This window comes from Haliotis rubra, unplaced genomic scaffold (genome assembly GCF_003918875.1).
Source record: "Haliotis rubra isolate DU_JTF1 unplaced genomic scaffold, ASM391887v1 Scf824, whole genome shotgun sequence".
Lineage (NCBI taxonomy): Eukaryota > Metazoa > Mollusca > Gastropoda > Lepetellida > Haliotidae > Haliotis > Haliotis rubra.
In genome coordinates this window covers 160,846-174,571 of record NW_025767551.1, presented here as the reverse complement: position 1 = coordinate 174,571, position 13,726 = coordinate 160,846, and the positions used below count along the sequence as shown (strand labels likewise).

Here is a 13,726-nt window from a genome sequence, read left to right as displayed (position 1 = left end):
CCCAGGTTCGATTCCCCACTTGTGTACAATGTGTGAAGCCCATATCTTGTCTCCTAGCTGTGAGGGGAGGTGGGGTATCCTAGTGGTTGAAGCGTTCGCTCGTCGCGCATAAGACACAGGTTCGATTCCCCACTTGTGTACAATGTGTGAAACCCATTTCAGGTGCCCCCGCTGTGATTTTGCTGGAATATTGCTAAAAGCGGCATAAACCTATCGTCACTGTCACTGAGCATCTTGTTTCGCTGAATCATGTCAGGAAAGTAAGCATGGGTCTGTGACCTTTGGAAACTGTACAAACCTGAGCAATGTGCTGTGATAGGTTAGGTTACAAATACGAGAGAAGGGAAGTATGGATCTTCCTGTGCAACCGTAAAGAAGTGGAAATCGGCAGGGACAAGTTGAAAGTCGTCGATGGTCCTGCTTACCAGCAACATCCACAACACTAACGCAAATAGCGTGTGAGAGAGTTTAATTTTACGCCGCACTCAGCAATATTCTAGCGATATGGCGGCGGCCTGTAAATAATCGAGTCTGGACCAGACAATCCAGTGATCAACAGCATGAGCATCGATCTGCGCAAATGGGAACCGATGACATGTGTCAACCAAGTCAGCGAGTCTGACCACCCGATCCCGTTAGTCGCCTCTTACGACAAGCATGGGTTACTGAAGATCAATATTCTAACCCGGACCTTCACGGGTAAATAATGCAAATAGTGTACTATATAGTGGCCATCGGAGTTAAAACAACCTGGAAGTTGTCCCCTGTCCTGCCTATCACCTGAACAACAACAACAACAACAACAACAACAACAACAATGAAAATAATGTAAACAATGCATAATATGTTGATAACAGACCGGCGACTGACTCATCAACATCAGATTTCTAGTTCAGTAGTTATTTTTGTCTTAGTGTGAAGCTCCGGAACAATGAAAAGATAGAAGGAAATCACAATTTCTATTTTAATACAATGAGTTTTAGTATCTATCAAACACAATCTACACAACCCATTGTTATGAAAGCTTCAGGAAACGTGGGAACGTTCAGTGGGAAGGAACCTGAAACATCCCCTAGTGTGTGACATGAGTGAGTGAGTGAGCTACTACAAGTAGAATACAGGACATGTGATCCAGGTTAGAATTGATCTTCAGTAACCCATGCTTGTAAGAGGCGACTAACGGGATCGGGTGGTCAGACTTGCTGACTTGGTTGACACATGTCATCATATCCCAACTACTGTCAATCACTGGATTGGCTGGTCCAGCTGGACTACTGTTGAGTGCGGCGTTAAACAATAACCAAACTAGGCTACACAGGCGCTGTTAGATCACAGTGTCATTGACCGATCATGATTTATGGCTTGGTGTGGTTGTGTGTGCGTGCGTGCGCGTGTGCGTGTGATGATTTTTATGGAGAAGCATGTACAATGTGAATGACCCCCCTAAAATTTATGTACAAAGTAAATGACCCCCCATGCATGACATGTACAAAATCAATGACCCTCCTTCCCACAATTTTTAAGCGTAATTTGTTTTATACCGTTATGTACAAACCCCTCCCCAGGGCATGTGTACAGATTGCTCTGAGAGAGAGAGAGAGAGAGAGAGAGAGAGAGAGAGAGAGAGAGAGAGAGAGAGAGAGAGATTCGAGTTCAGTATTCCCCATTTATAAAATAAACGAAAAGTCAAAATAATTATGTCTGAACATTTAATACACCAAAAACGAAACAAAACAGTAAATCTAATGGAAGCAATCTAATTTGTAACTCCTGGCTGGAGCTCGATATGGACGACCCTGTCCCTCAACAATATGTCTGACTAACTGCCGATGTTAAACTGATTAACGCTGTCGTCAGCTATCCCCACGAAATGCACGAGATTTTAAAACCCACGTGCATATACGCATAGCGACGGGTGTATTCGGGCGCGCTGACCCAAGTTAAAAACGAAAACATATATTTCCTTCTGTCCATACCCCTCTCCTTGACAGACTCCTGTCAACACAATACAAACAATTCAATCAATACTAATACAATGCTAACACCTCTAGCATCTGCAATAAACTGAAATTGAATACTTCCATACTTACGAGCTGAAATCAATATAATCCATTAATCCTCAAATATCCCACAATGTTCATAACAAGTTATATAATGTCACAAACAGTTCATATAACAGTTCACAGTCAAAGTTCAAGACTCCCAGTTCACAGTTCAGTGTCAATCTTGATGTCACATAATCCAATGTCACACAATCCACAGAACCCAATGTCTTCACAGAATCCCGTTTCACATAATCCGACGTTCCAGAATCCACAGAATCCGAGTCACAGAATCCAAGTTGCTGTATCCGAAGTCGCTGTATCCGATGTATCGAAAGTCGCTGTATCCGATGTATCGAAAGTCGCTGTATCCGATGTATCGAAAGTCGCTGTATCCGATGTATCGAAAGTCGCTGTATCCGATGTATCGAAAGTCGCTGTATCCGATGTATCCAACGTCACAAATCTGTATCACAATTCTCAGTTGACCACTCCAGTGGACAGATCTTGTTTGCTGGCCTGGTAATCACTGATTGTCCGATTCGTACATCCACCACACGAACATGTCCATCTCGTCCTGGATATGTCTTCACAATCCTGCCAAGGGGCCACTGTCCTCGTGGTGTGTCCGGAGAAATCACAAGAACAACATCGTTGGCACACAGGTCTCTGCTTGGAGTTCTCCATTTCCGTCTTGGGTTCAGACTTGGGAGCCATTCCTTCATCCAGCGCTTCCAAAAGTGTCTCATCAATTCTTGAATACGTCTCCAGCGTTTTCGTGGATGGTAATCTGTAGTGTCCACGGATTCTGGAGCAAATATCCCTCCGATCTGGCCGTGCAGGAAGTGATTCGGTGTCAGTGGAATCACATCTTGGGGATGAGTCGACTGATAGGTGAGAGGACGCGAGTTGATCAGGGCTTCAGCTCCAGTAAATGCAGTTTCCAGTTCCTCGTCTGTGACATCACCATTCCCCAGGATAGCGAAGATGGCACGTTTAGCCGATTTTATCATCGTCTCGAATACCCCTCCAAAGTGTGGCGAGTATGGAGGGTTGAAGTGCCATTTCACTCCTCGATTAGCCAGGGAACGTTGAACAGCGTCTTGATCCAGATTGCGAAAAAGTTCCTTGAGTTCTTTAACGGCACCAACAAAGTTGGTTCCGTTGTCCGATATGACCTCTTGTGGTAGGCCTCTTCGATTTACCATTCTGTAGAAAGCATTTAGGAATGCACTTGTGTCCAAGCTATATGCCATCTCCAGGTGAACGGCTCGAGACGTTAAACATGTGAATAAACATAAATAACGTTTTTGACGTGCCTTTCCTCTGCCTTGCACTGTGATAAATGGTCCAGCATAATCCACTCCAGTCTGGCTGAATGCACGGAGTGACTTTTGGAGTCTCATTTTCGGTAATGGTGCCATCAGTGGACAAGCAGGTCTTGCTTTGTCCCTATGACATTTAGCACATTCCTTCTCCCATTCTCGTATAGCTTCTCGTCCTGAGATAATCCAGTACGTGCCCGACACAGCAGCCAACGTCTGGTTTGTTCCCAGTACATGTTTACCATCCTCGTGATACTGTTTTATTATGAGCTTTGTCACCCAACTTTTGCGAGGCAGAATTATGGGAAATCTTGCTCCAAGAAGCAAACATTCAGCATCACCTAGGCGCCCACTCATTCTCATGACTCCATTTTCATCTAGTTGTGGCTGAAGTGTAAGGATTTTAGAACTGGAAGGCAACATCTTTCCTGATAGCAAAGCAGCATATTCTACTGAAAATGAATCCTCCTGTGCACGGGCAATGACTCTGTGTTCAGAGTCTGCTATTTCTTCTGCTGTAAGTTCACCTTTCATTCTGTATTCACCTGAAGTGGAACAGTTATGTAAGAATCTGTATACCAAGGCATTGATACGTGTGAGTTTTCTCCAGCTGGAGAATTTTGAAGGTGCAAGTCTGCTCATCTCAAGATCAGGTTTCTGTATTGCAACTAGAGCAACCTGCTTCTTGCTAGTTTTTCTTTCTTTGTCATCCTTTAAGATGTCAAGCGACAATGTTTTGTTTGATGGCCATTCACATTCCGCTCTTAGCAGAAAAGTAGGTCCAGACCACCACAACTGGTTGTTTATCAAACTAGAAACCAGCACACCTCTTGTCAGAAGATCTGCAGGATTTTCTGCAGAAGGTATGTGTCGCCACTGAGTTGGGTTTGTGATACTGTGTATTTCACCAACTCTGTTGGCAACAAAAGGTTTGAAAGTACGACTGTTGTTTTTAATCCAGCACAAGACATTCATGCTGTCTGACCAGAAAGTAACTGTTTCAAATCTCAATCTTAAGGATCTTGACAACTTCACAGGTAAGTCTAAGACCAAGTACAGCTGCCATCAGTTCAAGGCGTGGTATGCTACAAGCTTTCAACGGAGCTACACGACATTTTGCAGCAACTATCCTGCTAGACTTCTTCCCGTCCAGGTAAGTATAAACGGAGTATACAACAGTTCCGTATGCATCCTGTGATGCATCAACAAAGGTGTGAATAGATACTGAACAAACCTCAGCGTCAAGACGCAAACATCTTGGCACCTGAACAGCTTTTATTTCTTGCAATTGTACTAACCATTTTGCTATTTTCTGTTGCAGGTGTTGGGGCAGTTCATCATCCCAGTCATGTCCCGTTAACCACATTTCTTGTAATAGTATCTTTGCAGTGATGATGAATGGTCCTATGAATCCTAGCGGATCAAACAGTCTTGCAATTTGCCTAAGAAAACCTCTTTTGGTGGATTCTTGTTGAATATATGTTCCCGCTTTGAATGTGAAAATATCTTTTTCGGCAATCCACATTAGCCCGAGGGCTTTTACCGAAGGCAAATGACCCTTAGAAAGATCTATTTCAGAAGCTCTATCTTCTTCAGGAATGTTATCTAGGACTTTAAGTGAATTGGACAACCATTTTCGAGCATGCATTGAAGCACTAGACCATAACTGAGTTAACTGGTTGTACAGTTCTATGCCTTCATTGGCATTCTCTACTGAGTCCATGCTGTCATCCATATAGGTGGATTTCATGACAGTTTCTGCAGCCAGAGGAAGGTCTACAGTATGTGTCTTAGCATGTTCCTGGGTTACAAACTGAGCCAGGAAAGGAGAAGAGGTGTTTCCAAATACAACACGACTGAACTCATACACCTCAGGAGGTGAATCTGTATTCATAGATCTCCAGAGAAATCTGTGGTATGGTCTATCTTCTGGTGATATTTTGATCTGCAAGAACATCTCTGCGATATCACAAATGAGAGCTACCGGTTTTCTTCTGAACCGTATCAGCACATCAAAGAGGTCACTATGAAGCTTCGGACCTGGACTTATTACGTCATTCAATGATGTGTCTTTGTACTTTGCCGAAGCATCAAAAACTATACGGACTTTTGTTGTGGCTTTATCTGGGCGCAAGATGGGGAAATGAGGAAGATACCACACATTTTCTCTTGATTCCTCATGATCTACTTTACGGATGTATCCTTTCTCAACATACTGCGAGATGATTTTGTCATAAGCTAGTGCTGTGTTCTTGTCTTTGGATAATTTCTTTTCAGTGCTAAGCAACCTACGGAGTGCCATATCATAGTCATTTGGCTATATGTGTATCTACATTGTGCACCACGATGATTGCCACCAAGACAGCGGAAACATAATTTCAATTTCTTAGCAGTGTTCCATCTCTCGGAAACGCTCATGTTTTTAAACACATTACATTTCCATAACACATGCTGTTCACCACAAACTTTGCATACAACATCCCCTCGTGACCTACTACTTTGTCCTATGGTACTGACAAACGAGCATGATTCTTTTCTTTTACTCTTATCAGAAACACCATGTATTGTCTCTGCAGCTATTGTTTGGTATTCAGCTTCCTGAAGTACCCATTCTCTTAACGTCTCGACTGACTCTTGTCTATCTCTATCATGAAGCCACCTTTGGTACTGAGCTACCATAGATTCAGTCATTTTCTTTTGTAGTGTGGCATACAATAACCCATTACCTAGCTCTTCTACTCTATCTGCTTCTCTCAGACTAACGACTGCAATGTCCAAGACATCGGCAAATATTTGAACATCTCTAGCAGAGCCTGGACGAATAGGCTTCAAATTAGTCACTTCTTCTAACTGTAACGCTACTTGACGCCTCCTACCACCATACTTCCTATCTAGACGTTCTAACGCAGTATCATAGGCCAAAGCACTATGTCCCAAACCTTGAATTGCTTTCAACGCGTCACCAGCCAGATATTGCCTCAGCTGCAATAACTTATATTCAGCAGTCGCTGGTGCTTGGTCTATGCATGTCAGAAACGCAGCTTTCCAACTTTCGTAAGATTTTACATCACCAGAAAATACTGGGATTGAAACACGTTTAAGTTGTTTCCATAAATCAGTTCCTATTGCATGACTGTGCGACTCTGCTACATAACAAGGTGTGCTTTTCTGTTTGCTTTGAACACAAGGTTTATCAGTTACTTTGTTGTGAACACTTGGTTCACCTTCTGCAGATTGTTGCTGAGATTTAAACAATCTAGAAAGTCCCTTTACTTGACGTAGACGTTGCATCTGCATTACTATCTAAGTGAGCTTGCGCCTGTTCAACTACAGCATTAGTTTCATCTTCCAGATGACTAATTTCTTTTTCAGTTTTAGTAACATTTTCACCCTGCTGATTCTTTGCATACGCTAAGGCCAGTTTTGTCATAACATTGATTGCTTTCACCTGACTTTCATTTACTTTATCTACACCATCTCTTATGTCTGTACGAGATGGTTGATTAGGTGATTCTAGTAGACTGTACAACTTATTTTTAGCTTTGGTGAAGGCTGACTTTGCATTGGTTTTTTGTTGTTTCAGTTTCAAAATGCCCTCGAGTTGTGACTGAGACCCGTTTGGTTCTTGGGGTTTTAACTGACCATGATTTACAGAGCCTTTTTCCTGTATGTCAGACATAACCGATTAATTGACTTACCGCTTGATTAATTGACTTACCGCTTGAAACCACGCTCTGCTACCATATGGGAATGAGGCAGTTCGTATTCCCCATTTATAAAATAAACGAAAAGTCAAAATAATTATGTCTGAACATTTAATACACCAAAAACGAAACAAAACAGTAAACCCAATGAAAATCCCCGCACTGTACATTCACCGAAAGTGTGAATGTTACTAAGCTTCTATGCTTCCCGATAATGGAAGCAATCTAATTTGTAACTCCTGGCTGGAGCTCGATATGGACGATCCTGTCCCTCAACAATATGTCTGACTAACTGCCGATGTTAAACTGATTAACGCTGTCGTCAGCTATCCCCACGAAATGCACGAGATTTTAAAACCCACGTGCATATACGCATAGCGACGGGTGTATTCGGGCGCGCTGACCCAAGTTAAAAACGAAAACATATATTTCCTTCTGTCCATATATTTTACGTCCGTTTCCTAAGCATCAGGGAAAGTGTCTAAGATCATAAACGGTTGATAAATGTTCTGTCGGTTTATAGGTACAAGATTATTTTACTTCTATCTACTTATAGGTAACTGTTTATGTATGTTTTTCTGCAGGTCACTTATGACCCGACTTATTCCGGTTTCATAGCTGATATCAACAGCGCACTTGAACATGCCACGGTGAGGTGAGGTGAAATTGGGTTTGTGTATGTGCGGCTGCTTGTACTAGCCCAGACTGAAGCTGGTCTTATAGTGCTAGCCCACTGCGATACCGTGCCGCAGTGAAGCATGAATACCCCACTCACACACATTATACTGACTCCGACCAGTCCTTGTTGTACCCACTGATGCCGAGCGCCAGGCAGGGACCAACAAGTACCATATTTTTACGTCTTTTGGTATGACGCGGTCGGGGATCGAACCCGCGACCTTCCGCTCTCCGGGCGGACGCTCTAACCACTACACCACGGAGGCGGTCACATGCCACAGTGAATTATGTATACGTTACTCACAGATTATACGGACTCCGAGCCGATCTGTCCAATTGGGATACGATGACACGTGACCACCCAATCCCGTTAGTCGCTTCTTACCACAAGCATGGGTTTCTGAAGACCAACATTCTAACCCGGACCTTCATGGGTCATATTTGGGGTGAGGGGCGGTGGGGTAACCTAGTGGTAAAAGCTTTCGCTCGTCACTTGTCACCCGTTTTCGATTCCCCACATCGGTACAATGTGTGAAGCCCATTTCTGGTGTTCCCCGCCGTGATATTGCTGGAACATTATAAGAGCGGCGTAAAACCTCACTCACTCACATTTGGGGTCACAGGGAAGGTTTTCGGATACTTGTTTAAGGCTGCATGCACATGGTGTCACAGACGTCACCGGTAGGGTAAAGGTGTTACTCGCCGGGAATGAGACGAATGGCTGTACATGTATCTTCAAACCACCTGTGCACGTTCCACCCAGGATCCTCGAACTTCCCGTCCTTAGGTGCAAAACTCCATGCTGTAGCCGGGTGTGGTGTGTTATGTCCAGCCACTGGGCTGCTAGTCATAACAAGAGCAGTTCTCGATGAAAGATGAAGTTTATTTGAGTTCAAAGTTGGGAGGAAGGCTGAAAACAGAGAACCTCCCTCCTATAAGAGTTCATGCAGAATGTATAATGTAAGCCAAATAGAGTTTAAATGGCTGAAGCACATGGTTGAAGACCATGTGCTCAGTCAAAGTTACAAAATATGCAGTAACTGGTAAATATTTAGATAAATGTATGAAATAATATTGTAATTAAATATGTTTTATAACTATGAAGTTGTGAGATACCCTTTTAATGAATAGTATTTGTTTACAGAACAAAGTACAGAAAGATAAGAATATTGAAATCTTTCTCACCTGAAAACAGAGAACCTCCCTCCTATAAGAGTTCATGCAGAATGCATGAGGAGGGCAGGTGAGAAAGGAAGTTCAGAGAGGGGGGCCAAAAGGCCAATCAGAATACAGGTAGCATCTGACAGGTGTCAAAGGAAGTCAGATGCTGGACAGTTACATTAGGTGGTGGAAGTGTCTAAAAATAGAGAAGGGGAAGTCCAGGTGAAGCTGGAGAACTCAGAGGCTGCTAAGGGTATTGAAGACTGAAGATGTTAGTGGGCTGACATTCAACTGCAGACAAGGACAACATATAATACAAATAGCATGAAATGATGATGATGATGATGTGGATGACAATGTGTATATATAAATGTATATGACAATACTGTGGGGGGTTATGAGAGGGTGGTACTTAAGTGGTAATAACTCAGTCAGAGGTATAGCCACCACCCTGCTACATACACCCCCTCTTTGGGAAATGGCGACCTCGCCATTGAAAAGTGACACTGTAGCAAAACACCCTCACACCCAAACACTTTGTTGTACAACAAATTGTCCATCAGTCATCCATTTTGGCTTTGTGCGGTTACGTCCGACTCGCCGAGGTAATGGCTGGGGAGTGGACGATACTGAGCCAGGGATCGGACTGGTTGGTGCTGGTGTGGTTGGTGCTGGTGTGGATGGTGCTGGTACAAGTGAAGTACTTGCTGGTGGCGAGCTGACTAAAGGCAGCGGCGACACAGGGGATGGTACCGATACTGGAGACAAAGTATTCTCAAGACCCATGTCGGTTGTTGAGATTTCCAGTGTTGCATCGGCACCTGTGTCGTTGAGTTCGCCAGATGATGTTGTTGAAAGCCTGGTAGTTGATGGTGAGCGCCGTGGCCTGGGTATGGGCTGGCCATCTGTACCAATGGGAAGGAGCAAATTACGATGAAGTACACGACATTCTCTGGTCCCTTCCTTGCAGACTTTAAACACAGGAATGTCGGCGTGAGGTTGAGACTCAACAACATAATACTCATCTTCCCAAAGATTGGCCAGCTTTTGCTTCCCACGTATGTTGACGTTGCGCACCAATACAACATCACCAACCTTGATTGTGGCTCCACGTGCCTTAAGGTTATAGGCTTTACGCTGTTTAGCCCGTGCCCTTTCAAGGTTTGCAGCAGCAAGCTCATACGCAGTGTGTAATTTGCGCTCAAGATCAGCAGCAAACTGCGTATGAGTTGGTGATGAAATATTGGCCAGTGATGTGCCAAATGCCACGTCAACAGGCAGCCTAGGATGTCTGCCAAACATGAGGAAGTAGGGAGTGAACCCGGTAGACTCATGGAGAGAACAGTTATAGGCATGCACTAAGTGAGAAATATGGTCTTTCCACTTTGCCTTTTTGCTGTTCCTCAAGAGTGCCGAGCATCCCTAAGAGCGTCCGATTAAACCGCTCACATAAACCATTACCCATCGGATGATACGGAGTGGTTCGTGTTTTGAGAATGCCCAGTATGCTGCACAGCTGTTTGATGATGTCACTTTCAAAGTTCCGGCCCTGATCAGAGTGCAACTTCTCTGGAATGCCATAGTGAACAATGAAGTGATCAAACAGTACTTTGGCTGTGGTACGTGCCGTTTGGTTGCGCGTTGGAACGGCAACAGCATATTTGGTGAAATGGTCCGTTATGACCAGGACATTCTCATAACCACCAGAGGAGGCCTCCAAGCTGAGATAATCGATGCACACCAACTCCATGGGTTGAGTGGTTTTGATGCTTACTAACTGTGCACGCTCAGTTTGGTTAGGAGCTTTACGTAGAATACACCTCTGGCAGCTACGAATCCTTTTCTCCACATCCGTAATCATTCCCGGCCAATAAAACCGAGTCCGAAGAAGTGCCACGGTCCTGTCCCTACCAAGATGTCCCATGCCGTCATGTAGATGGGTAATGACCTCATCTCTTTTAGACTGGGGAACAATCACTTGATAGTAGGGTGCTCCAACATCTGTGTGTTGTTGCCTGTGGAGAAGGCCATCTTTGACAGCAAGTGAATCCCACTGACGGAGAATGGCTGCAGTGTCTCGATCCATGGATTTGAGAGCCTCCTTGTTAGGGCGTTTACCATTACGGATGGAATCCAAAATCGAGCAGATTGAGGAATCAGCTTGCTGATATAATTTCATCCGTTGGTTAGCAACATCAGAGGTTGCCATACCATCGACCGCCAACATGCAACTCATCACCTCCTGATTGAGGGAGAGTGTCTCCACAGCGCATGATGGGACAAGTTGTCCATTACAAACAGCAGACACAGTTTGTATGTCCATGGACTCCCGAGGTAACCTGGACAAAGCATCTGCATCGACATTCCTTGCACCGGGAACATACTCAAGTGAGAAGTCATAGGTGGCAAGTTCTGCGAGCCAGCGATGTCCAGTTGCATCTAACTTAGCAGAAGTTAGAACGTAAGTAAGGGGATTATTGTCAGTCTTCACAGTGAATGAGTTGCCATACAAGTAGTCATGAAACTTCTTGGTGACAGCCCACTTTAGAGCCAGAAACTCTAACTTATGAGCAGGGTAATTGCGCTCGGCTTTGCTGAGACTGCGACTTGCATAAGCAATCACTCGCCTTTGATTTTCTTGGTACTGGTACAGTACTGCACCCAAGCCATCCCCACTTGCATCAGTGTGCAATTCAAAGGGCAGAGTGAAATCAGCAAAAGCCAAAACGGGAGCACAAGAAAGCCTGCTAATAAGCTCACTGAAAGCTGACTGTTGAGCATCCCCCATACAAATGGTTGACTAGACTTGCTCTTACGTTTGGACCTCCCACCATGACCAGCAAGCAAATTAGTCAATGGCTTGGCAACTTTAGCATAATCTGGTACAAAACGCCTAAAGTAGCCGGAGAATCCAAGAAAACGACGTATATCGTCGACACTACGTGGAACTGGCCAGTTCTTCAATACCTCTATCTTCTCAGGGTCTGTTTTGATACCCTCTTCAGAGATTACGTGACCTAGATATTTAATGGAGGTCTGCAAGAATTGGCATTTTGATGGCTTAAGCTTGAGCCCATTCTTGCGCAATCTTTGAAAGATTGCTCGTAATCTCAAGATGCTCATCAAAGGTCTTAGAGAACACAATGATGTCATCGAGATAGATAAGGCATTGAAGAAGATGAATGTCGCCCATACACCTCTCCATCAGGCGTTGGAAAGTAGCCGGAGCATTTGTTAGTCCAAAAGGCATCGAGTTACACTCGTAAAACCCAAGTGGGCCAACGGTGAAGGCAGTACGGGCCTTATGCTCCTCGTCTACTTCGACTTGCCAATATCCACTCTTAAGATCAAGACAAGAGAAGTATTTTGCCCCATGTAATGCATCAAGAGTTTCCTCTATCCGTGGTAGAGCATAGGAATCTCGAACTGTGCGACTGTTCAATTTTCGATAATCGATACAGAAGCGCAGAGTCGAGTCACGTTTGCGTACCAATACAACGGGTGAGGCATATGGACTAGCAGATGGACGGATAACTTTTGCATCCAACATTTGCTTTATATGGTCCTTGACCTCTTGATACATTGAGGGTGGAATACGTCTATGTCTTTCCTTAAATGGAGTCTCATCTGTGAGTTCTATTCGATGGGTGACCAAGTCAGTATGTCCCATGTCCATATCAGACTTGCTAAACACATCGTCAAACTCATTCAGTAGAGAGCGCAACTGAGTTATTTCCTCCGGTGAGTGAGTATCACTCAGAGAGTCCAGATCAAATAACTCTTTTGGTAGTTTGGTAGGTTTAGAACCAATATGAGGGACATCATCCTCAGAGAATAAGCCGTCCAATACAGCAACTTGTTCCAAGTGACAAAGTACTGTTTTGGCTGGAATTGTAACAGCCTTTGTGGACGGGTTAGTAACCTCAACCTTGACTCGTGTGGTGGAGTGGCTGGACTGAAATCCAACAACGCCAATAACAAGTGTAAGTGAACCAGGAAGTACGGACTGTGTGGCACAAAACTCCATACCAATCTGTGGAGCATGACCCCTGCAAATGCCGGTAATAATCTGGTTACAAGACGGGGGTATTGTGATAGCTTTCGTAGTCCGCACATTCTCAGTTCTGTTAAGGTCATTCCAACGCCTACAGAGCCACTGGATAGCCATGGTCCAAGGAGAAGAACTCCCAGATACCCTGTCACCAGGGTTGCTTTCACAAGCAGCACGCAGGACATTGGTCCCAAGGATAAGTGGAACCTTAGAGGTGAAGTCTGTAGTGGGCACTACAAGAACCAGTGCAGGTACTTCAACTACTTGACCCATAAAGTCAGGGGGTATAGCAATGACAGTCTCAACATACCCCAAATAAGGTAGCTTGACACCCCCAGCTCCATGCACCTCTAGTAAAGAGCTGATTTGGTTAAGTGGCAAGTGAGGGAGGTAGGCTCTGTAAAAGTTTTCAGAGATAGTGGTGACCATTGAACCAGTATCTATCAAAACTTTGCAGGTATGCCCCTCTACCTTCACATGTGCAATGTTTGGGTGGCCAACTAAACTGGAAGGCACATTTTGTTTAGAGCTTGGCTCCGAGTCCTCAGTTCGCTCCACAGCTGGGACTCTTACGAGTTTAAAGCCGGACAATGCTGGTGGCCCCTTTTAAGCCCTGGCTTCCCACAATCAAAACAGAAAACTGATGACCTTTGTGGAAGGGGTCTATCACCAACCTGCTTTAATATGGGTTTGTTTATCTGGGCACTTTTAGGCGGAGCTTGGCCTTGACGACTGGTGGGTGGTTTGGATGAGGAGGCTTGAGCA

The 13,726-nt window shown here is 44.4% G+C and overlaps 2 protein-coding genes across 2 annotated transcripts; both read right to left on the bottom strand.

Annotated features, from left to right (window-relative positions):
• Nucleotides 1-2,242: 2,242 nt before the first annotated feature.
• LOC124262158 lies at nt 2,243-3,326 on the bottom strand. The gene is made up of 2 exons (XM_046696620.1): nt 2,491-3,326; nt 2,243-2,370 (listed from the first exon to the last, which is right to left on the bottom strand). The coding sequence occupies exon 1, from the start codon at nt 3,296-3,298 to the stop codon at nt 2,501-2,503; it is 798 nt and encodes a 265-aa protein (XP_046552576.1). The 5' UTR covers nt 3,299-3,326; the 3' UTR covers nt 2,243-2,370; nt 2,491-2,500.
• Nucleotides 3,327-11,971: 8,645 nt separating this feature from the next.
• On the bottom strand, nt 11,972-13,390 carry LOC124262154. The gene has a single exon (XM_046696616.1). It carries the CDS (start codon nt 13,388-13,390, stop codon nt 11,972-11,974), a length of 1,419 nt encoding a protein of 472 aa, XP_046552572.1.
• Nucleotides 13,391-13,726: the final 336 nt, after the last annotated feature.

Coding starts and splice junctions, on each gene's coding strand:
- LOC124262158 (XM_046696620.1), bottom strand. CDS start 3,298: ATGGCATATAGCTTGGACACAAGTGCATTCCTAAATGCTTTCTACAGA.
- LOC124262154 (XM_046696616.1), bottom strand. CDS start 13,390: ATGGTCACCACTATCTCTGAAAACTTTTACAGAGCCTACCTCCCTCAC.